Below are 22611 nucleotides of genomic sequence, written 5' to 3' on the forward strand. Positions count from 1 at the left end.
GGTTCCTCTGGATCTCTACAGGATATTCCTTTTTTGGGTCTGTCATTCTTTCTTTCCGTTTTTCTTTCTTTAGCTTGTTCATTCTTTCATTACATTCTGTCATTCTCTCTTTTCTTTCTTTCTGGATTTCTTTCCTTTGTTTTTTTTCCTCTTTCTTTTGCTCTTTAATTCTTTCCCTTTTCCTTTCATTCCATTCTTCTCTCTCTTTCCTTCATTCTTTCCTTTTTCCTTACTTCTCGTCTCCCTCTCTTTTCTCTTTTCATAGACCTTTCTGGAGTCCCTGAGCTCCCTTGTCCCGTAGGTTCCTCTGGATCTCTGCTGCTGTGGACGTGCCAGACTCCAGCTGCTACAACTACTACTACTATCCGTCTCTCCCTCTCTCTCTCTCTCTCTCTCTCTGCATTATTAGAGGTGTAGTTTTTCAGACTCTAACCAATTAAACAGAAATAGTCTCCATTCATCTCATTAGTGTGTGAAATGGCAGCATGGCATGTTACCTTATAGTGTAATGTAAATTCCTGCAACCGTTTCCATTCAGGCCCCTGCAGGCGGTGTTAACACTAAAGAGACACTCTGTTTCAACTTGAACACAAGAACAAATCAAATCACAAGTTTTCTTGAAAAATACTTTTATTGTGAAAGGGCTTCTATTGATGTTGGCCCTCTGACCACTGAGTTTCAGGTCACACAGCCTGCAGTTGTCCCTCTCCTCCCCTGAGAGACGGAGCACAGAGATGGATGAGTGTGACAGGAAGCTCCTCTCCGGCCCGTGATGGATGCCACTGCCTCTGACCGCAGCGAGGGAACGATAAGGCAACACTGCGAGGAGGAGCAGCAGGGTGGAGGTCAGGGTTATATATAGAAAACAGATGAGGAGGCCTTTGCCCCGCCCCCTCTGTGATGCATGATGACAGCCCCTCCAGCTGCGTCCACTCAGGTGATGTCACGGAGAATGGACGATGGGTGAAGGGGCAGAGCAGCTGTCCCAGCACGGCACGCGGACACCAACCGGTCCACGGAGTCCAGAACCTCTGCTCAACACAGCATGAAGGAGAAGAGCCATGACGGGTCAGACTGAAGGTCAAAGGTCACCGGACTTTAATGAAGTACAAGACTGCAGTCTCAAAATATTCTCAGGCTTCAAGCAGCTTCAAGGTTTTCATGCTGCTCTGTGTTTCAACAGTAATTTGCTTTTTTAATGCACTAAAGGAAATTCATGAGGAAAGCTTTATTTAGAGAGGAACAAGATGTGGCCCTGAAGTTCACACAACACAAAACACTGATACATTTCACAAAACACAAAACAAAAAAAAATTAAAAAATGAATTGTGAAAACATCTGACAAGACTCTATTTCCTCCACAAAAAAAACAAAAGTATTTCATAAAATATGGACATATTTTTTAACACAAAATTAATTCATAAACCTCATAAATAAACATATTAAAAAACAAAAACATATCACAAAACACTGATGAAATACATAAAAAACACAACATGTCAGAAAAGGCAAACACATCTAAAAAATGTTAAAATGCAAAAATTATTCTGCAATATTTCATGAAACTAAAATACTTTTAGAAACACAAAATACAGTTTATTTCCATTATATGCAAAAACGAAAAAAGCAAATGTTCCATGACACTACAATATTTATCAAAATGCAAAAAACACTTAATGAAATGCCAAAAAGTCCTACAGGCACTGAATTATAAAATCAAACACAAAAACATTTCACAAAATGGAAAAAATTCTAATGAAACTCAAGAATGTGTCATGATGAGGAAAACATTTCACTAAATAGAAAATTCAAAGCTTGGTCCTTCAGGGAACTGGACTCTGAAAGGCTTCTTCAGTTCTGACCAGACTGAGGAGGAGAGGTGAGACGTCTTCAAGGATTTCTACTAAATCCAGTTGCCTTAACCCTCCTGTTATGTTCGTTTCTCTGGAACAGCAATAATGTTCCTGGGTCAATTTGACCCGGGGCATATTCAATTGTCCAAAAGTGTCAGAACCCCAAAAAATCCCAATACACTTTTTTTTAAATCTAGTTTTTAACTCCATTACTAACAATTTAAATCAAGATTTAGTGCATTGGTGTTCTTTAATCCTCACAGATCATGGTTCAATGAGGAGCACTCACTTGTTTTTCATTAAAATTAATGTTAAAACTTTCTTTATTTACATTGGAAAGCCCTAAATATGAATACAATAGTTTAACATGACATTGATTTTCGTTTATTTTATTCTACATATTTTAATTTTTATGTTTTTTATGAAGTGATGTTGATAAATTAACACAACACCTCTTCTGTCACATGCTGCCCAGATGTTTATACTGCATTTAGCTGGTTTGGAGGGCATAAAAGGGGTCAATTTGACCCGCAACATAACACGAGGGTTAAGGATCAAATCTTGAATTACCCTGACCTGGGGGACTGAGAACCTTCACAGACAAAATAGAAAAGTATTCATATTTGACAAAAAAAACAAAAAAAAAACATTTCATCAAAAGAAAAATATTCTCAAAATGCCAAATCAAGTAATGACAAGCAAAAATATTGCATGCCATTTTTTTTTTTTAATAGAAACCCCCCAAATGTAAAAGAATGCTAAAATATTTTAAAGGTGACATATCATGCAAAATGGACTTTTTAATGGTTCTCTACCTGAAATATGTGTCCCTGTCTACAAACCCCCCGAGAATGAAAAAAATCCATTCTGCCCCTGTTCTGATTTCTCCACCTTTCTGTAAATGTGTGCTGAAACCAGCCGTTTCAGACTTCAGTGTTTTTGTTACGTAACAACAATATCCGGTCTGTAACAGGAAGTCAGAGCTCGGAGCTTGTTCAGCCCATAGACTGTATAAAACACAACTCAACCCCTCCTCCGTTTTTCATTCCCTGCACACGTGTGTGCTAACAAGGAGCTTAGGAGGGAGGCATGCTAGTTGTAGGCTGTCTTAATAAACACAAAGGTCGGTTTGACTCCCCACGTCTGCAGATTTGAAGATCTAGTGGATGATTTTTATTTGTCATGGATAAGTGCTAGAGCTAATTAGCATAGCCACATAGCTACATGTTCATAGCTGTAGCTGTGTACCAAGACAAACGTCGACATTCTGTCAAATAAAACAACAAGTAACACAGAATCTATGACCAATGGTTCAGAAAAGTCCCGCTGCTTTTCTGGCAGAGGTCGGTTTTACTCCCCACGTCTGCAGATTTGAAGATCTAGTGGATGATTTTTATTTATCATGGATAAGTGCTAGCGCTAGTTAGCATAGCCACATAGCTACATATCGTAGCTGTAGCTGTGTACCAAGACACACGTCTACATACTGACAAAAAAAACAACAAGAAACACTAAATCTGTGACCAATCCTTCAGAAAGGTCCTGCTGCAGGCGCCTCTCCGTCAGGATCAGATTCTGGATCAGATTCAGAGGGTTGAAGTAACGCGGGTCTGTGAGCAGCCGTGTATATTCAGCCAACATGTAAACATTAGATCAACGTGCTGGAGAGCCGAGGCCACACCCACTTCCTGAGGGGGCGTGGTCAGAGAGAAAACAGAGTGTTCTGATGGGGACTGAAGAAGAGGGTTTTTCAGGCAGACCAAAATCTGATTTCAAAGTGTTTTTTTGAGCTTAAACTTTAAAGACATGTTTTGGGGACCTCTTAGACCAATATATGTTGATGAAAAAAGCGTGATATGTCACCTTTAAAGTTTGTTAAAAGAAAATGTGGATTTCTTTTTGGTTTCATTAAATTATTGTTTTAATTGCATTTTGCTACGTAGGTCTCTGTCTGTAGTCTGAGTAGTATCCACCAATCAGGTGTCAGCAGGAACAACAGTCTGTATGGAGGGCAACAGCAGGTGTTCTAGAATTCTGCAATCAAAGACAGAATTCCTGAATTTCGACTTTGATGTCAGAATTCTGGAAAAAAAAAAAATGGAACCTTCCGTGAAGAAGGTCAGACCTCTCTCTTTCATAAATTGGTAAATTTGTCAATCAGTCAGTTTATGAACTCAGGGCTGTCAGGGACATCTTGAGTTTTGTAAGGGTGAAATTTTTTTATGTTTCAAGAAATATTTTTGCATTTCGCTCCCTGAATTATTTTGGCCTTTTGTGAAATTTTTTTGTGTTTCAATAAATATTTGTAATTAATGAAATGTGTTTTTGTGTTTCATGGAATATGTGTAGAGTTGACTTTCAGGGCCGCCACAGTCTCATTCATGCTGCTTACAAATCCATCTGTTATTTTGTACACGCAGCTTTGAATGTGCTGTGCATGATGTGCTTGGCGTGCAAGTAGTTACAGGGTGAAAAATGTTGCTGCAATATCTCCAAAGACAAAAGCTGACTAAACCACTGAAACATTTAAAAAACAGAATAACATCAGGTTAAATGTGTACTGTCATACATGGTAATACTTGGTAAAAATAAACCTTTAAAGGTGACATATCATGCAAATTGACTTTTTAATGATTCTCTACCTGAAATATGTGTCCCTGTCTACAAACCCCCTGAAAATGAAAATAATCCATTCTGCCCCTGTTCTGATTTCTACACCTTTCTGTAAATGTGTGCTGAAACCAGCCGTTTCAGACTTCAGTGTTTTTGTTACGTAACAACAATATCCGGTCTGTCACAGAGTCAGAGCTCGGAGCTTGTTCAGCCCATAGACTGTATAAAATACAACTCAACCCCTCCTCCGTTTTTCATTCCCTGCACACATGTGTGCTAACAAGGAGCTTAGGAGGGAGGCATGCTAGTTGTAGGCTGTCTTAATAAACACAAAGGTCGGTTTTACTCCCCACGTCTGCAGATTTGAAGATCTAGTGGATGATTTTTATTTATCATGGATAAGTGCTAGCGCTAGTTAGCATAGCCACATAGCTACATGTTGGTAGCTGTGTACCAAGACACACGTCGACATACTGACAAATAAAACAACAAGAAACACTAAATCTGTGACCAATCCTTCAGAAAGGTCCTGCTACAGGCGCCTCTCCATCAGGATCAGATTCTGGATCAGATTCAGAGGGTTGAAGTAAAGCGATCTCTGAGCAGCCGTGTATATTCAGCCAACATGTAAACATTAGATCAACGTGCTGGAGAGCCGAGGCCACATCCACTTCCTGAGGGGGCGTGGTCAGAGAGAAAACAGACTGTTCTGAGGAGGGCTGAAGAAGAGGGTTTTTCAGGCAGACCAAAATCTGATTTCAAAGTGTTTTTTTTAGCATAAACTTTAAAGACATGTTTTGGGGACCTCTTAGACCAATATATGTTGATGAAAAAAGCGTGATATGTCACCTTTAAAAGAAGGTTTTTGTCTGAAGACTGTCTGTATTGTTCTGTTGCAGATCGTCCAATCACAAACAGGCGCTGCATTGAAAGAACAAGTCCTCAGAACAACTTCATGAAGATAGAAATTAGAATGTTTTTCTGTTTGAGTTTTTTTTTTGTTCGGGAAATAAAAACTTTTTTCAAAATCACAATGACATTTCAAAAAAGTTGAAATTTTAGAAAAAACAAACATTTTAATAAATAAAAGGTTTCAGTAAACAATGACATTTCAAGATTTCACTTAGTGTGGTAATATGTGGTTGAAGTAAATGTTTAAAGCAATAAGTGCTTGGACTCCAAGTCATATTTCATTATATTAAACCTTTAAATAAATACATAATCTTATATAAAGTTATATTTTCTTCGCTATTTTGCAGATCCTCCCTTCACAAGCTGGCAAGGTCCCCAAAGAAATGTTGTCCTCAGACTGCAGGAGGAGAGAAACGAAGGTGTTTGTCTGTAATCTGAAATATCATTTTGTCTTTTTTTCTCTCCTTGAAATGTCAATATTTGATTCTGTATGGTTAGAGAAGTGTTGTGTTTTGGCAGATGTCTTTGTTAGAAATAGAAGACAATCTGAAGTTCAGAAAGTTTTTCTAAGCAGGTTGAGAATTCACCGTTAACTTTGAGTGAACAGGTTATTATGCAGAACTCTTCACCTTAATATAATTCAAACAGACGAGTTGACAAAAAAATCACTCCCTGTAGTTATCACAAATAAAGAAATGAGGTACAAGTCTCTAAAAGTAGTATGGGAGGTAGAGCCTTCAGTTATCAGGCCCCTCTCCTTTGGAATCATCTACCAGTCAGGGTCCGGGAGGCAGACCCCCTCTCTACTTTTAAGAGTAGGCTTCAAACTTTCCTTTTTGATAAAGCTTATAGTTAGAGCTGGATCAGGCTTGGACCAGCTCTTAGTTATGCTGCTATAGGCTTAGACTGACACACTGGGATCCTGTCTTTCCCTCTCTCTCCTCTCTGCCTGTCTCTTACTTGAACTCTTCCTGTCCCATTAAAGTTACTAACCATAGACCTTTCTGGAGTCCCTGAGCTCCTTTGTCCCGTAGGTTCCTCTGGATCTCTGCTGTAGATCTCTTTTTTCATTCTCTCTTTTCATTCCTTCTTTTTCTTTCTTTCTTTCTCCCTTTCTTTCTTTCTTTCTTTCTCTGTCTCCTTTTCTTACCCAGTCCTTTCCTTCTATCATTCTTTCACCATTTATTCTCCTCTTTTTCTTTCTTCTGGTCTCCCTCTCTTCTCTCTTATCTTAGACTTTTCTGGAGTCCCTGAGCTCCCTTGTCTCGTAGGTTCCTCTGGATCTCTGCTGCTGTGGACGTGCCAGACTCCAGCTGCTACAACTACTACTATCCGTCTCCCCACTATCATCTCTCTCTCTCTTCATCTCCCTCTATCCCTCTCTCCAACACGGTCTCAGCAGATGTGTGTCTAACATGAGTCTGGTCCTGCTGGAGGTTTCTGCCTGTTAAAGGAAGTTTGTCCTTGCCACTGTAACTTGCTAAATGCTGCAAAGTGCTCTGCTCATGGTGGATTAAGATGAGATCAGACTGAGTCCTGTCTGTAAGATGGGACTGGATCTGATCCGGTCTTGATGTTGGGTCTTTGTTAATAATAGAACATAGAGTACGGTCTGGACCTGCTCAGTTTGGAAAGAGTCTGAGGAGAATGTCTGTAAACATGCAATTCTGATTTTAAAATGAGACCAGCCCTTGGCTTTAAGAGACAGCCTCTAGTGGACACTCGAGGAACTGCTGTTTTTTTTACACCTAATTTTGTTAGTACTGGAATTTGCAGTTGTCTAATTTCTGACAGTATTCAGAGCCATGAACTCATCACGTGAAGCAACTTCAGTGAGCTTTATTTCTCACTTGTTATCAGTTTCTTCTGGTTAAACCATGAAAATAAAGAACACACATTCTGTCCAATCAGAGTAAGAGAGATTTAATCTCATTAACTTTATTTGTGAAAGTTTTTGGTTTGAGTTTTTCCTCAGAGAGGTCTCTCCTCCACGGTGATTGGTCCAAAAGTTGTTTCCTGTTCCCACTGAGTTCCTGAAACACAGAAACAAAGACAAAATCAAACATTATAGTCGACTCTTATTTCAAAACTTTAAGTTTAAGACCCAGACTTTGCATCCTCTCACCTGTTCCTGTCAGCTGACTCTGGCTTCCATCTCCACAGTCTGTGTCGCAGCATCTACAGACGTCATCCCTGCCACTGGCCTCCCTCCACCTGTCAATCAAAAAGTCTGAGTCTTAAAACAGATCCAAAACTCAAAATAAAGGTTTCAGCGTCTGGTTACAGTCGCTGCTCTCAGGTATTATTTTGCAGCTCAGTCTCACCTGTCAGAGAACGAACAGGCCTTGTTGGTGGCATCGACCGCTGCAGTCGCCGCTGTGGCTCTCACATTGCATGTGATGTAGATCTAAAAGACAACCACAGCGTTAACTTTACAACAAACTGACTCAAAAGAAAAATATATGAGGGGTTAAAAAAGTTCATTTCAAGTCAAACATAATGCACATGATGCGTTTAAGGTCTCACCATGCCGCTGTTGTCCTGCTGGAACCTGAACCCCTCCAACTCAAACTGCAGGCTGTCGTCCTTAGTCCGGGGCAGGAACCGGGAGCTGGAGCTGGTTAGCTGACCGTCAAACAGGCACCTGAACGCAACACAAAAGGACTGTAAGTTAGAGGAGGACACCTGAATGCAGCACAGGATTATCATGGGAGAAGACTTCATCATGCAAGGCAGAGGATTGTTCTAGAGGATGGGGACTTGAACGCAACACAGACCGGTCACCATTTTAAGAATCTAGAAACTGGAACTCAAGGAGGGTAAAACAAAACCCTTAAATGCACCACTGATATAGATAACACAAAGAACCATGATTTAGGGGAGACACCTGAATGCATCACAGGACTATCATGGCATGTAAGATGTTTTTATACAAGGCAGATGATTATTATAGGAGGATGGACACCTGAACGCAACACAAAGGACCATTAGTCAAATACAGCAGAGAGCCACCAGGCAGATAAGATTTATTTTTGCAAGACAGAGGACACCTGAACGCAACACAGACCTGCACCAAAACAGGGCACCATTATAAGAATCTAGAAACCTGAACTCGAGGAGGGTAAAACAAAACCCTGACAACACAGGAGACTGAACAGTCAACATAGAGGAGCATTGTTAAGAGGCTCTTGAATGCAACACGGAGCAACTATAGAGATGGGAAACACGTCCTGAACAGAAGACGATAAGACATAAAACCTGAATGCAACATAGACTACAATTGTAGGACAAACTTCCTTTAAACAGGCAGAAACCTCCAGCAGGACCAGACTCATGTTAGACACACATCTGCTGAGACCGTGTTGGAGAGAGGGATAGAGGGAGATGAAGAGAGAGAGAGAGATTATAGTGGGGAGACGGATAGTAGTAGTTGTAGCAGCTGGAGTCTGGACCACGTCCACAGCAGCAGAGATCCAGAGGAACCTACGAGACAAGGGAGCTCAGGGACTCCAGAAAGGTCTATGGTTAGTAACTTTAATGGGACAGGAAGAGTTAAAGTAAGAGACAGGCAGAGAGAGGAGAGAGAGGGAAAGACAGGATCCCAGTGTGTCAGTCTAAGCCTATAGCAGCATCACTAAGACCTGGTCCAAGCCTGATCCAGCTCTAACTATAAGCTTTATCAAAAAGGAAAGTTTGAAGCCTACTCTTAAAAGTAGAGAGAGTGTCTGCCTCCTGGACCCTGACTGGTAGATGATTCCAAAGGAGAGGTGCCTGATAACTGAAGGCTCTACCTCCCATACTACTTTTAGAGACGTATACCTAAGTTAAAGAGAGTGACATGGAAACAGAGGAGAGAGAGAGGGAAAGACAGGATCCCAGTATGTCAGTCTGAGCCTATAGCAGCATAACTAAGTGCTGGTCCAAGCTGGTTGACTTGAGGACTTTGTCTAATGTCACACATGTCCAAATGACCTGGACTAAGACAGACTTACAGGAGTAAAAACACCACCATGTACTGACCCTTTGTTTCCCAGGAAGACGTATCGAGGCACGGTGTCGATGTTGGGGACGACGGTGGCCACACAGGTGTCTACCGTCACTCTGAGGGGAGCGTGATGAAACTGCTTGACGGACACTTCGAACTTCATCATGTCCCCGAGCAGGAACTGAGCGGACGGGCGGGAGAACAGCCAATCATCTGGAAGGAAGGACCAAACATAAATCACATTCAGGACCCAGACCAGAAGTAGGCGTGGTTTCCTCCTCAGTTAGGGTTACTGTAAATAAAGTGATTTTCTGTTTTAAATGGATTCAAGTGAAAAGTTTGAACTATCACTAACCGGTCATGAGTCGGAGGGAGAAGTAGAGACTCTCCTCTGAAGCTTTGGAGTCGCTGAAGGGAGTCCAGGTCGGCGTGAACAGTTGACTGCTCACATCATGCTTCCTACAAACAAAATAAAAACATGAAACACTCAAAGAAAGCAAGAAGAGCAGAAGTGAAGATGTATCTCATTGGAGCGTTAATACGTATAATTTGAGAGCTCCTGGTTGAGTTTGTGAGACCTGACCTCTGGTAGTGACACTCGACGCTGACTGAGACGTCTCTGGTTCGGAGGATCTGGCTGTCTCCCAGAGGAGTCGGGGTGTAGAGCAGCGTGAAGACGTAGATGAACGAGTCCTCTGTCATCTAAAAGACATCAATGTTCAGCTGGATCCAAACTTTATTCTTCAAACATCCTCCATGACTTCTGTGTCCACATATAGAATGTGTTTTAGGTCAGTTTCTGCACACACAGCTTTGGGACAACTCCTTCAGGGCTGCAGACGTTAAACTCTGTTTATAGTGGTGACGTGTTGACAGGAGGAGCAGGGGTTTGGGACTCTGGGTTCAGGGTCCTGTTGAGTCTAAATAAAGCTGCCTTTTGACAGTAAATCAGGAACTTTGTGGAATTACCCTGAGCTCCTGGATCACTTCTCTATCGTGAGAGAGTAGCATCTTTAAGTAAATGATGCTGGCTGCACGATGCACATGCCAATATGTAAATAAAAGGTGCATTTCAACCGGGTCTTTTAGCCCCCAGAACTACTCTCCCCTGAACTAAAAGGTTCCTGTGACCCCATTGTTGTCTGTGTTTCGACTGTGGGCTGAAGTCCCGGGTAGATTGTGTAAATCAGGCCAGTGACGTATTGAGAAAAAAAAAAAGTAAATGCACTACACCACCAGACCAGTAGAGGGCAGTAAAACAAAGAGGAATGCCATTCATCACAGATGACACCATAGAAGCAGACGGACAGGCAGGTATCATTATGAGCAACACAACAGTTAGCCTGTTAGCATGAAGAGACTCAGCTGGCGCTGTTTTAGATGGTGCTATATTTCATCACAGATGGAGAAAAAAATTACTGAATGGTTTTTGGAAAAAATTGAAAAAAAAAAAAAAAAAAAAAAAAAAAAAAAGACAAAAAAGACATTTTGAAAAAAAAAATTTGAAAAAAAGAAATGTGACAAAAAAAAATTGAAAAAAAATTTTGAATTTTTTTTTTGAAAAAAATAAGTTGACCCGGAGCATGTTTTAGATGATTTTATATTTCATCACAGATGGATTCACTGAATCAACACGTGAGAGGAGATAAGCGCGAGTAGCAAAGACGTTTCAACACGGCTTTAAAATCCTTTTGAACTCAAAAAGCTGTGGCAGAGATCGGCCGGTGTTTTGGTTTAAACAGCGACCCTGTTAACTGGAGACTCTCTATTTTGAAATCTTAATAAAAACTAAACTAGTTTGCATTCCCAGGAACTCCCTCTGTGTTTCAACAGCTGTGTAAACTCCACAAACACTGACACGTTCAGCTGAAGGTCTCCTCCCGGTGTTCCAGGTTTTAAAAGTGACCCATTCACGGTGGGCTGAGAGAAGACTACTGTTACAAGCTGCTAGTGAATCACATATAGAAAAAACAATGACTGTGAATGGTTTCTGGAAAAACTTAAACAAAAAAATTGACAAAAAGAAAATGACTAAAAAAAAATGAAATTTTGAAAAAAAAAAATAATAATTTGACAAAAAAAAACTTGGAAAAAAAAAAAAAAAAAAATTGACAAGAAAAAATTTTGAAAAAAAAAAAAATTGAATTTTTTTTTCTTGTCAAATTATGAAAAAAACTTATGAAAAAATAAAATTTGACAAAAATAAAATTTGACAAAAAGTTGACTCGGACTCTGTCGAAAAAATTAATTTTCCTCAAATTTGAAATTGTGCTCCAAAAGCAGAAAAAACTTGAAAAAAAGTGAAAATGTTCTCCTGCTGTTAAAAACATGGAAAAAGCAATGAATGAATCAACACGTGAGAGGAGATAAGCGCGAGTAGCAAAGACGTTTCAACACGGCTTTAAAATCCTTTTGAACTCAAAAAGCTGTGGCAGAGATCGGCCGGTGTTTTGGTTTAAACAGCGACCCTGTTAACTGGAGACTCTCAGCCGGATGCATCCCTCATAAACGTCTTTAGACCATCATTAAATATCTGATGAGGATATTTTGAAATCTTAATACAAACTAAACTAGTTTGCATTCCCAGGAACTCCCTCTGTGTTTCAACAGCTGTGTAAACTCCACAAACACTGACACGTTCAGCTGAAGGTCTCCAGTTTACAGGGTCACTTTTAAAACCGGAACACCGGGAGGAGAGACGCATTCACGGTGGGCTGAGAGAAGACTACTGTTACAAGCTGCTAAATCAAGAGAATCACAGCTTCTTCTTTTGAAAAGTACACACACATACAAAAAAGATAGAACAAATAAAAACTAATGAAAGAAAGAGAAATCAAGTGAATCACAGATGTGTGTGATGTTATTGTGGACGGAGGGTGGAATAAAAACACTGCAGTTAATCTACCAATCAGACACGTTCAGCATTGCAGGCCCCGCCCCCTGAAAGTCCCGGGACCTTTGAAAAGTACTACCCCCCCCTAGCAGGGGCTTTTTAGGGGGGAGATTATCTACCCCTGAACTAAATTTAGGAGAGCACCAGGATGTGCATTAGATGTGACCTTGTTTAACCCTCACCATTAGCTGGCTGCCACATCCATGCAGCTCCGACTCAAACACCAGGACCTGAGCTTCATGATCCTCTGCCGTGACCGGACATCCTCCCAGTGTCACATCTGCAGCCTGGACGGGCGTCCCGATCCCCAGCAGGTCTTTCTTGGCCTCCACCCGCACGGTGCTGTCCCCGCAGACGGCGCTGACGCTGCTGGCGGCCGTGGGAGGCTTCAGCTCAAACTCTGGAGGGAAGTTGGGCTCGTCCTCCGGCGGTGGATCAGGAAACCTCCAGGTTAACGGCTCGTGGAAAGACTGCTTCTCTTGAAGGAGAGCTGGGAGGGACGGGGGACACATTCCATTAGTCTGACTGTTTCTTTTATGCGTTTGTCATCTTTCAATGACGAAGACGAACATGAAATATGATTCTTAACTTTGGAAACTGACGTCAGTTAGAAAAGCACAAAAAGTTAAGACAAGAAGCAGTGTGTCCTCCAAAATTAAAACATCAAGTCATCATTTCATGCATCACTTCATTAAACCACAACGGCTTCAATTAAAGGAAGTGATGTGTTGTTTTCTGCAGCCACAAGGGGCAGTAACGAGCCCAGTGAACCTCAGTGCAGCAGAATGAGTCAAAGATTAAACCTGCCTTTATTTTGAAAGGACAGCTTGATAGAGACAGGAAATGGCATGCAACACGTCATACAAGCACTGGGAATCAATCCTGCAACCAGTGGGTAGCCTCCATACATGGGGTGCCTTTTCATCTTTTGGTGTTCCTACAGCATGCATTTAAAAATACTGTGCAAGATATCATAAACACTCTTATCATCAGATATGAGGGGGAAGTTCAGGCAGACTCAGATGCTGCGGAAGAAACTTCTGTTTGATAAACCAGCAGAGGACAGAGGCTGATCTGAGGAGCAGCTGGAAAAGTGTTCCCTAAAGACTGTAAATGTTTGTTTGATGACTTTAAGATCTTTAAAGGGTTTACTTTTAAGAGCAGGTGGTTCTCTAAGGAGCGACCATCACAATCTACGATTACAAGCTGAATAGATTATGAAGGAAATGACGATTACAGTGAGATGAGAGGACACACATCACAGCTGTAAAACAATCCAACTCTTTACATGAGATAAAAGAATTAAGGATTAAAGGACATCCTAATGATTCATGCATTGTGGATCAGGTCTACCTGCTGGTTCCTGGACTCCAGTCCGGTCCGGTCTCTGGTCTTTAAAGTGGTTCTGGTTTGGCCCCTGTGCAGCTGAAGCTCCAAACAGCAGACAGAGAAAGATTCTGACACACGGCTTCATGTTAAACGTGAGTTTATTTTTTCCTGAGGTTCCTCTTTGAAACACTCTCACCTGAGCTGCAGGTGACTTTGTAGAGTTTCACTTTGGCTCCGCCCACCATCTGATTGACCTCATGTTCCTCCAGCTGAGACTCATTCAAACTGAACCAACCAGCTGAGACTCACCTGAGCTTCATTCAAACACACAGAACTTTATTTAAAATTGATGTTTTCAAACATGGAGAATCTGCTCGGCTGGATTTTGGGGAATTAAGAGGAAAATAAAAAAAGGTAGACTGCACAAACATTTCATGATATTACAAAAAATCTGTAAAAATTGTGAGACGCTAAAAAATTAATTCAAAGCAACAACCTTCAGTAAATGCAAAAAGTTAAAAAGCATTTTTTTCTTTTTACACAACAGGAAACATTCACAAAATGTAAAAATATTTAATGAAATAAAAAAAATAACAACTAATTCATTAAACTAAAAAAGAATTAGGGAACACTGAACATGTAAAAAAAAAATAAAAATTAAAGATAAAATAAATAAAAAATGATTTGAAAAAAATATTTCATGAAATTAAAAACATTTGAGGAAATATACAACCAATTCAGGATGCTCAAAAAATAGTTTTCAAAATGCAAAAAATATTTTCTTTTCAAAATAAGATGTTAAATTATAGAAACTTAAAAAAATAGACAAAAAATGAATTGAACTAAAAACATATTTAACTTAAAGCTGCTGTGAGGAATTTTTAATTTATATTGATTTTGGCGCCCCTTGTGGACAAAGTGATCCCTCTTATTTCTTGTCCGATGGATGCAAAAGTAGTGTCTTCAGACAAAAACCTCATCCTGTTGTCTTTACACAGTCAGATTTGTCATGCAACCTGATTATTTTTCATGAAAAAGTCAAATAAAGGCTGAGTTTAAAGCGAGATGTCAATCATGTGGTCTGACACCTACCCCCTCAGAGCGGTTTCAGGCAATACAAATGACTAGAGAGAAAGTATCAGTGTTGCTGTTGATGGTCTTGTGTGCCCACCGCCATCAGACTGTTAAACAGTAATGGAGGCCACAGACTGCACCATGCTGACCACTGACCCCCCCCCCCCCCCCCTTGAACAGATCCATAACATCCCTGCTGCTCTGTCTGTCACACTCCATCATCCCATCCTGAACTCTCTCTTGACTGCTGCTGGCATTATAATGTATAATATACTGTATTATATAATTATCTTGCTATATTATATTTTGTTAAATTACATTACTATTCTAAGTACAACTCATGGTCATATTACATACAAATATTCTTCTATTTATTGCTTAATTTGTCATTACCAACCATAATCACACCATGTCAACCTGTCACTACTGAAACATTTTTTAATACTGCCTGTAATTACTGCTATTTAATTTAAATTCCATTTGTAACATTGTATATATCTAAATTGTATTCTAGCTTTATTTATCTATTTTATTTTACTTATTTTATTTTATTTTATTTTATTTATTTTTATGTTATTTTGTTTTTATTTTTTTGTTTTATTTTTATTTTTATTTTTTACTTATCTTTTTATTTTTATTTTATCTTATTTTTTACTTATTGTACTTATTTTGTACTTATTGAAACTTCTTTCTTGATTGTACTTATGTCTGGGTTGCTGTAACAACTGAATTTCCCCCCCGGGGGATCAATAAAGTAATATCTTATCTTATCTTATCTTATGTTTCTCAGCTGGTTAAAATCTCCTCATAGTGCCTTTAACATTACATAACATGTAAAAATGAAGATTAAAAAATTGTAAATTAATAAATTATTTAATTAATTAAATAATATTTAATGGAAAGAAAAAAACATTAAACAAAACGGGCAACCTATTCATGAAGCTCAAAAAATATTTTCCAAAACGTAAATATGACTATTTAATTTCACAATAAGCACTTTTTTTTTTTGCAACATGCTAAACTAATTCTTGAAATTCTAAATTATTTCAGCAAAACACAAATATAACACAGAATATACAAATATTTAAAAATTTCACAAAATCATTCACAGGCTCATTCTTTAAACTCAAAAACAATTTCACAAACCACAATCATGTTACAGAAAATGCAAAAATATTTCCTGAAACAAAAAATAATTTCACAAAAAAACTCCTGAAAAAACTAGAAAAAGTTGATGTTTGATGAACGATTGTTTGGGTCATAAAATGTTTATGCAGTTGACCTTAAGGGCCACCGTAGGAGATGACTAGAATCATGATAAAGACTTGAATTATAAAATTAAAGTTATACTCTTTTTATTTTATATCATGTTTAAAAGTTGTTTCAGAATCTCTTTAAAAGCTTGATGAAATAAAAACTGGAGATGAACAATAATAAAACTTTTTCAGTTAGAGACTTTGCATCAGACCTTAATCAGACCTCCAGATTCTCCCTCTGAATGTGCCAGAATATCACATAACATTTTATCTGATATTAAATTAATATTATTTTTTCACCTGAGTGATGATCCTTTGAAAGTCTCAGAATCAGGAACCTCCAACACTCACAGTAAACACCTGACGTGTGAAGCTGCACAGGTTTGAGCTCCTTCTCAGCGCTGCACCGTGATGAAACGCTCCCAGACAGCAGGGAGGCAGATCAAAGCTGTGGCACAGACTCTGCGTGCAGACTCATCCCAGATCAGCCCGGCTCAGGATCTTTAGACCAGAGCGCCAGAGCGGGTCGCATCAGACAGGAAATGAAATTCAACAGTGGAGGTTTTTTTATATCCTGGTTTGTTTGTCTCGTTTTAGAGAGGGCCAGCTCAGGTTTACAGTTACAATCACACATGCCTCTCTGTCTTGATAAAGTTCAGTTCAGCTGTGAAGTACAAACGCAAAGAGGGTCACAGTGTCAGAGGGAAAAACTGTTTCTCTGCATGAAGACTTCTATTAAGTTCAGCAAGCGTTCCTGAGGAAGGTTCCTGCTGTCGAAACAAGCTTTGTTCTTCAAATGGTCCCTAGTTCTACGTAAAAGTTCCTACTGTCAAAACGCGCATAGTTCCTCAAATTGTTTTTAGTTCCTGGGGAGAGTTCCTGCTTTTGAAAGGCGCATTGTTCCTCAAATGATCCCTAGTTCCTGTGGCAAGTTCCTGCTGCGAACACATGCATAGTTCCTCAAATGGTCCCTAGTTCCTGGAGAAAGGTCCTGCTGTCAAAATGCGCACAGTTCCTCAAATGGTACCTAGTTCCTGGAGAAAGTTCCTGCTGTTTAAATGTGCATAGTTCCTCAAACCGTCCCTGGTTCCTGGGGATAGTTCCTGCGGTCAAAAGTTGCATAATGCCTCAAATGGTCCCTAGTTCCTGCTTTAGAAACGTGCATAGTTCCTCAAATGGTACCTAGTTCCTGGAGAAAGTTCCTGCTGTTTAAATGTGCATAGTTCCTCAAATGGTCCCTAGTTCCTTGAGAAAGTTCCTGCTGTCGAAACGTGCAAAGTGTCTCACATGGTCCCTATCTCCTGGGGAAAGTTCCTACTGTAAAAAATGCGCATGGTTCCTCAAATGGTCTCTAATTCCTGGGGAAAGTTCCGGCTGTCGAAATGCATATAGTTTCTTAAAAGTTCCCCAGTTCTTGGTAAAAGTTCCTACTGTCAAAACACGAACAGTTCCTCAAATGGTCCCTAGTTCCTGGGGAAAGTTCCTGCTCTGAAAACGCACATAGTTCTGCAAATGGTCTCTAGTTCTCGGTAAAAGCTCCTGCTGTCGAGACGTGCATAGTTCCTCAAACGGTCTCTAGTTCCTGGGGAAAGATCCTGCGGTTTAAAAGCTCCTTGTGTGTTTGTGGGACTTGTTTCCTCTGACGCAGTAGGCTTCCAGCTGTGCCGTAGTTTTTTCAAACTCTAATAAAACTTAATGCTTTCTTCACCTAACATGAAAAAGCAAACTTCATAAATCTGTCATGAGGAAGGTGGCAGCAGATCCTGAGGCCAGACCAGTTCAGCAATGTGTAGTTTGTATGCAGAAGTGAAGCTCTCCTCGTAGCTCATGTTTCACGGTAACTTTGACGGCTGTGGATGGAGTTTCTGCAGGTGTCAGATCGGATTTCATTAATGCATTAAAATCCACAGTTTCTGTTTTCTATACAACTAAACCGGGATGTTTCTATGTGGAGTTTGTGTGCATGTGTGCATGTGTGTGTTTGTGTGTGTGTGTGTGTGTGTGTGTGTGTGTGTGTGTGTGTCCGTGTGTGTGTGTGTTTGTGTGTCACAGACTAATTAAGCTCCTGATGGACTTCATTCTGTTTAAATTGTTTATGAATCATTAGAGGCAGAAAAACGTGCTCTCCCTCTGTGTCCTCTGTGTGAGCGTAATCAGTCCAGCCAAGGTCAAGCCAGCACACACACACACACACAAACACACACACACACACACACACACACACACACTGGCTTCCTGGTGATGAAAGTCCTGCGAGGAAAAGAAGAAGAGGGGAAATGAGTTTGGACAGAAAACAGGATGGTAAAAAATGTGTAATTCTTGCAAGAATCCTGCACGCTAAGCTCAAAACACATGAAGGATCTCTAATTTAAGACATGCAGAGTGTTTTTAATCTACATGTTAATCCAGATTATACATTTAACTCACTATTTTATATTCACATCCCTCTCCTAAAGTTTAAAATACATACTTTAAATCAACATTTAAAAATCATACGCAGCGATTGGTCTGTCGTTCCTTTGAGTGGAGTAGTGACGCAGCACTCTAGCGCCCCCTTCTGATCAGACATTACTGTATATAATATTTAACTTGAGTTAAATTTTAAAACCTTTAAAGTCTGTTCAAGAAGATTAGATGAGTGCAGACGTTCTTCTTCTTCTTCATCTTTAAATAAGAAGTGTTTTTGTCGAAGGTGTTTGATTTATTCTTCAGTATATTGATCTTTATGTCGTATTAGACGGGTATTCAGTGACTAAAATATACCCTGTGTGTGCTCATGTGTGTGTGTGTGTGTGTGTGTGTGTTAGCACAAGTGTTAGCACCAGTATTCTCCTTCCATTCATTTCCTGTATAAACTGCAGCAGCCTCCTGGGGCTGTTAGCGGCTCACCTTCACTGATATTAATGAGCTCTCTCTGCTCATTTCCTTTATTTATTAACTGCTAACAGCCAGAGGAAAGAAGCATGTGTGTGTGTGTGTGTGTGTGTGTGTGTGTGTGTGTGTGTGTGTGTGTAGGTGTGTGGAGGGTTCAGCCGTTTAATGTCGTGTTATTTTTACGCAGACGTGGCGTTTTTTTTTTTTTTTTTCTGTTTTGTTTTTTAGTTTTTCTGAAAAACGAAGCAGTTTGTTAATGATGTCGATGGCAGCAAGTTTTCAGGACGACCTTGATGAAGGAGGAGAGAGCTTGTAGGCCGTGAAACTCTTCTGAGATGGTACCAGCACCTTTAATATAACATGGGAGGCATGCACCTATCACAAGACTGTACACTAGAAACACTTATAGAAAAACAAAACTTAATATGTGACATTTCTGCATCAAAATGTCTGAAGTAATCACACTTTGTGTTGTATATCTCCTTGAATTGTGTCCTTTAATGTTCCAAAACTCTCCCAACAACACTTTTAGTTCCAGGAACTACTCTTTCAGGTCCCAGTGGCCCATTGTTGTCTGCGTTTCCACCGAGGCCTGAAGTCCCGTGGAGATTATGCAAATCAGGCCAGTGACGTATGGAGAAGGAATAAAAGACGTTGCACTACACCGCCAGACCAGTAGAGGGCAGTAAGAGAAATATGACACCACAGTTAGCCTGCTAGCATGAAGGAGATTCCTCTTGTGCTGTTCTTCATGCATTAAAATGGATTCACTGAATAAACTATGGAAGGAGACAAGCACGAGTAGCAAAGCTGATTCAACACAGCTTTAAAAATTGCCTTTTTTTAAAAGCCGTGGCAGAGATCGACCGGTGTTCCAGTTTAAACAGCGACCCTGTTAACTGGCGACTTTCAGCCGGATGCATCCCTCATAAACGTCTTTAAACGATCATTAAATATCTGATGAGGATTTCCCAGGAACTCCCTCTGTGTTTCAACAGCTGTGTAAACTCCACAAACACTGACACGTTCAGCTGAAGATCTCCAGTTTACAGGGTCACTATTCAGACTGGAACACCGGGAGCTGACAGAGACGCATTCACACTATCAGGCTCAGAGAAGACTGATGTTCAGGAGTTATTAAACCAAGTGGATCACAGGAGTGTGTGATGTTATTGTTGACTAATGGGGAATTAAAAACACTGAGGGTAATCTACCACTCAGGAACGTTCAGCATTGTAGGCCCCACCTTCTAAAGTTCCTGGACCTTTGTTAAGTATTACCCCCCAAGTATGGGCATTTCAAGGGGATATAAACTACCCAGGAACCAAATTTAGACCCTGATTCCTGCTGTGGAAATGCAGTTTGTTCCTCAAATGGTCTCTAGTTCCTAGGGAAAGTTCCTCCTGTTGAAACATGCATAGTTCTTAAAATAGTCCCTACTTCCTGGGGAAAGTTCCTGCTGTCCAAACACGCATGGTTCCAAAATTGGTCCCTAGTTTCTGGGGACAGTTCCTGCTGATGAAATGCTTATGATTCTAAAAATGGTCCATAGTTCCTAGGGAAAGTTCCTGCTGTCCAAACATGCATAACTCCTCAAATGGTCCCTAATTCCTGGGGAAAGTTCCTGCTGATGAAACGTGCATAGTTGCTCAAATGGTCCCTAGTTCCTGGGGCAAGTTCCTGCTGTCCAAACACATAGTTCCTTGATTGGTCCTTAGTTCCTGGGGGAAGTTCCTTCTGATGAAAGGTGCATAGTTCTTAAAATGGTCCCTAGTTCCTGGTGAAAGTCCTGCTGTCCAAACATGCATGGTTCCAAAATCGGTCCCTACTTCCTGGGGAAAGTTCCTGCTGTCCAAATACGCATGGTTCCAAAATTGGTCCCTAGTTTCTGGGGACAGTTCCTGCTGATGAAATGCTTATAATTCTTAAAATGGTCCATAGTTCCTAGGAAAAGTTCCTGCTGTCCAAACGTGCATAATTCCTCAAATGGTCCCTAATTCCTGGGGAAAGTTCCTGGTGATGAAACGTGCATAGTACTTAAAATAGTCCCTACTTCCTCGGGAATGGTCCTGCTGTTCAATCAAGCATAGTTCCTCAAATTGTCCCTAGTTCCTGGGGAAAGTTCCTGCGGTGTAAAAGCACATTTTGTTTGTAGGACGTGTTTGCTCTGATGCAGTGGACTTCCAGCTGTGGGGTAGTTTTTCAAACTCTTACACATCTTTACTCTTATCTTCACCCAACATGAAAAGACAAACTTCATTAATCTGTCATGAGGAAGGTGGCAGCAGATCCTGAGGCCAGACCAGAGGAAGAAATATCCTGCTGTGCCTTTAAACACAAAGCAGCTCAAACTAAAGTTTTGTATTATGAATACAGGCTTATATAACTGCTGTAGACTCTCAGTTTATAAATGTTCAGATGTTAGGAGGTAATATCACTCACCACTCCCTCTAAGACTCAGTGAACACGCCTCAAAACTTCACACAAAGAACACGAGGAGCTTCAGGACGCTGCTTTCTATTTTTTAATCTTCATACTTTGCGCTCTACCTTCAGGTATGTACGGCCGCTGCGTGAAGGTTGCAGCTCAGACAGCCGAGGTCAGAGGTCGTCAGAAGACAAGTGAGCGCCGCTGCGAAATCTGCTGAGCGCCGCAACTCCCGTCTGACCTCCGACCCTGAACATCCGATTCCATAATCACATTCCTGCTCCGTCCTCCTGCTGTTGAACTCCTGCAGTCACACAAAGTAAAGCCGTGTGGGTTTGAAGCAGACACTCAGAGTTATGAGACGTTCAATGACTCTCCTCTCCTCCTCTACTCCTCTACTCTGATGACCCGGTACAGAACGCTGCAGGAGCCTCATTGGTCAGCAGAGCTGTCAATCAAACACCTTCTCTGAACATTGTGACATAAAGCTGGATGAGAAGAACTAACTATAACGACAGAATGTCTGGGAAGAATTTATTTGACGTGTTTTTAAATTTCATAGTTTGCCCCATGTCCCATCTGTCAACATGGAGGAGGCGGGGTTTATGACCTATACTGCAGCCAGTCAGCAGGGGGAGCTCTGGATCTTTTGGCCTCAAAGTCAGTGAACACTAATCTGTGGTCCTGCTCCCTCTGCCGGGACTCCATCATGCTCTAACAACCAACTCACTATACATCATCCCTAACACAGCGCCCCCTACAGGCCTTGAGACATGTCGTCATGACTATGCAGTATTTCCTGTTTCATTATGTTGTTTGTCTTTGATTTTGCATCATTTTTCAGCTCATTTGCTGAAACTATAGTTCCTAAAATGGTCCATAGTTCCTTGGGATAGTTCCTGCTTTAAAAATGGGCTAAGTTCCTCAAAAGGTCACTAGTTCCTAGAGAAAGTTCCTGCTGTCCAAACACGCATAGCTCCTCGATTGGTCCCTAGTTCCTGGGGGAAGTTCCTTCTGATGAAACGTGCATAGTTCCTCAAATGGTTCCTAACTCCTGGGGAAAGTTCCTGCTGTCCAAACACGCATGGTTCCAAAATCGGTCCCTCGTTCCTGGGGAAAGTTCCTGCTGTCCAAACAAGCATGGTTCCAAAATCGGTCCCTAGTTTCTGGGGAGAGTTCCTGCTGATGAAACGTGCATAGTTCTTAAAATAGTCCCTAGTTCCTAGGGAAAGTTCCTGCTGTCCAGACGTGCATAACTCCTCAAATGGTCCCTAATTCCTGGGGAAAGTTCCTGCTGATGAAACGTGCATAGTTGCTCAAATGGTCCCTAGTTCCTGGGGCAAGTTCCTGCTGTCCAAACACACATAGTTCCTTGATTGGTCCCTAGTTCCTGGG

The 22611-nt window shown here is 40.7% G+C and overlaps 1 protein-coding gene across 1 annotated transcript; it reads right to left on the reverse strand.

Moving 5' to 3' along the window:
* Positions 1–7285: 7285 nt before the first annotated feature.
* LOC117814595 (zona pellucida sperm-binding protein 3-like) lies at positions 7286–13823 on the reverse strand. The gene is made up of 9 exons (XM_034686028.1): positions 13610–13823; positions 12439–12746; positions 9947–10065; positions 9719–9822; positions 9399–9576; positions 7905–8022; positions 7703–7785; positions 7504–7592; positions 7286–7411 (listed from the first exon to the last, which is right to left on the reverse strand). The coding sequence occupies exons 1-9, from the start codon at positions 13728–13730 to the stop codon at positions 7350–7352; spliced, it is 1182 nt and encodes a 393-aa protein (XP_034541919.1). The 5' UTR covers positions 13731–13823; the 3' UTR covers positions 7286–7349.
* Positions 13824–22611: the final 8788 nt, after the last annotated feature.

This window comes from Notolabrus celidotus, chromosome 6 (genome assembly GCF_009762535.1).
Source record: "Notolabrus celidotus isolate fNotCel1 chromosome 6, fNotCel1.pri, whole genome shotgun sequence".
In the NCBI taxonomy this organism is placed as follows: Eukaryota; Metazoa; Chordata; class Actinopteri; order Labriformes; family Labridae; genus Notolabrus; species Notolabrus celidotus.

Excerpts from the sequence above, each read along its gene's own strand:
- LOC117814595 (XM_034686028.1), bottom strand. The coding sequence starts at position 13,730 with ATGAAGCCGTGTGTCAGAATCTTTCTCTGTCTGCTGTTTGGAGCTTCA. Across the intron at positions 9,823-9,946 it reads GTCGAGTGTCACTACCAGAG|GAAGCATGATGTGAGCAGTC; the intron begins GTCAGGTCTCAC and ends TTTTGTTTGTAG. Across the intron at positions 7,786-7,904 it reads AGCAGGACAACAGCGGCATG|ATCTACATCACATGCAATGT; the intron begins GTGAGACCTTAA and ends GTTGTCTTTTAG.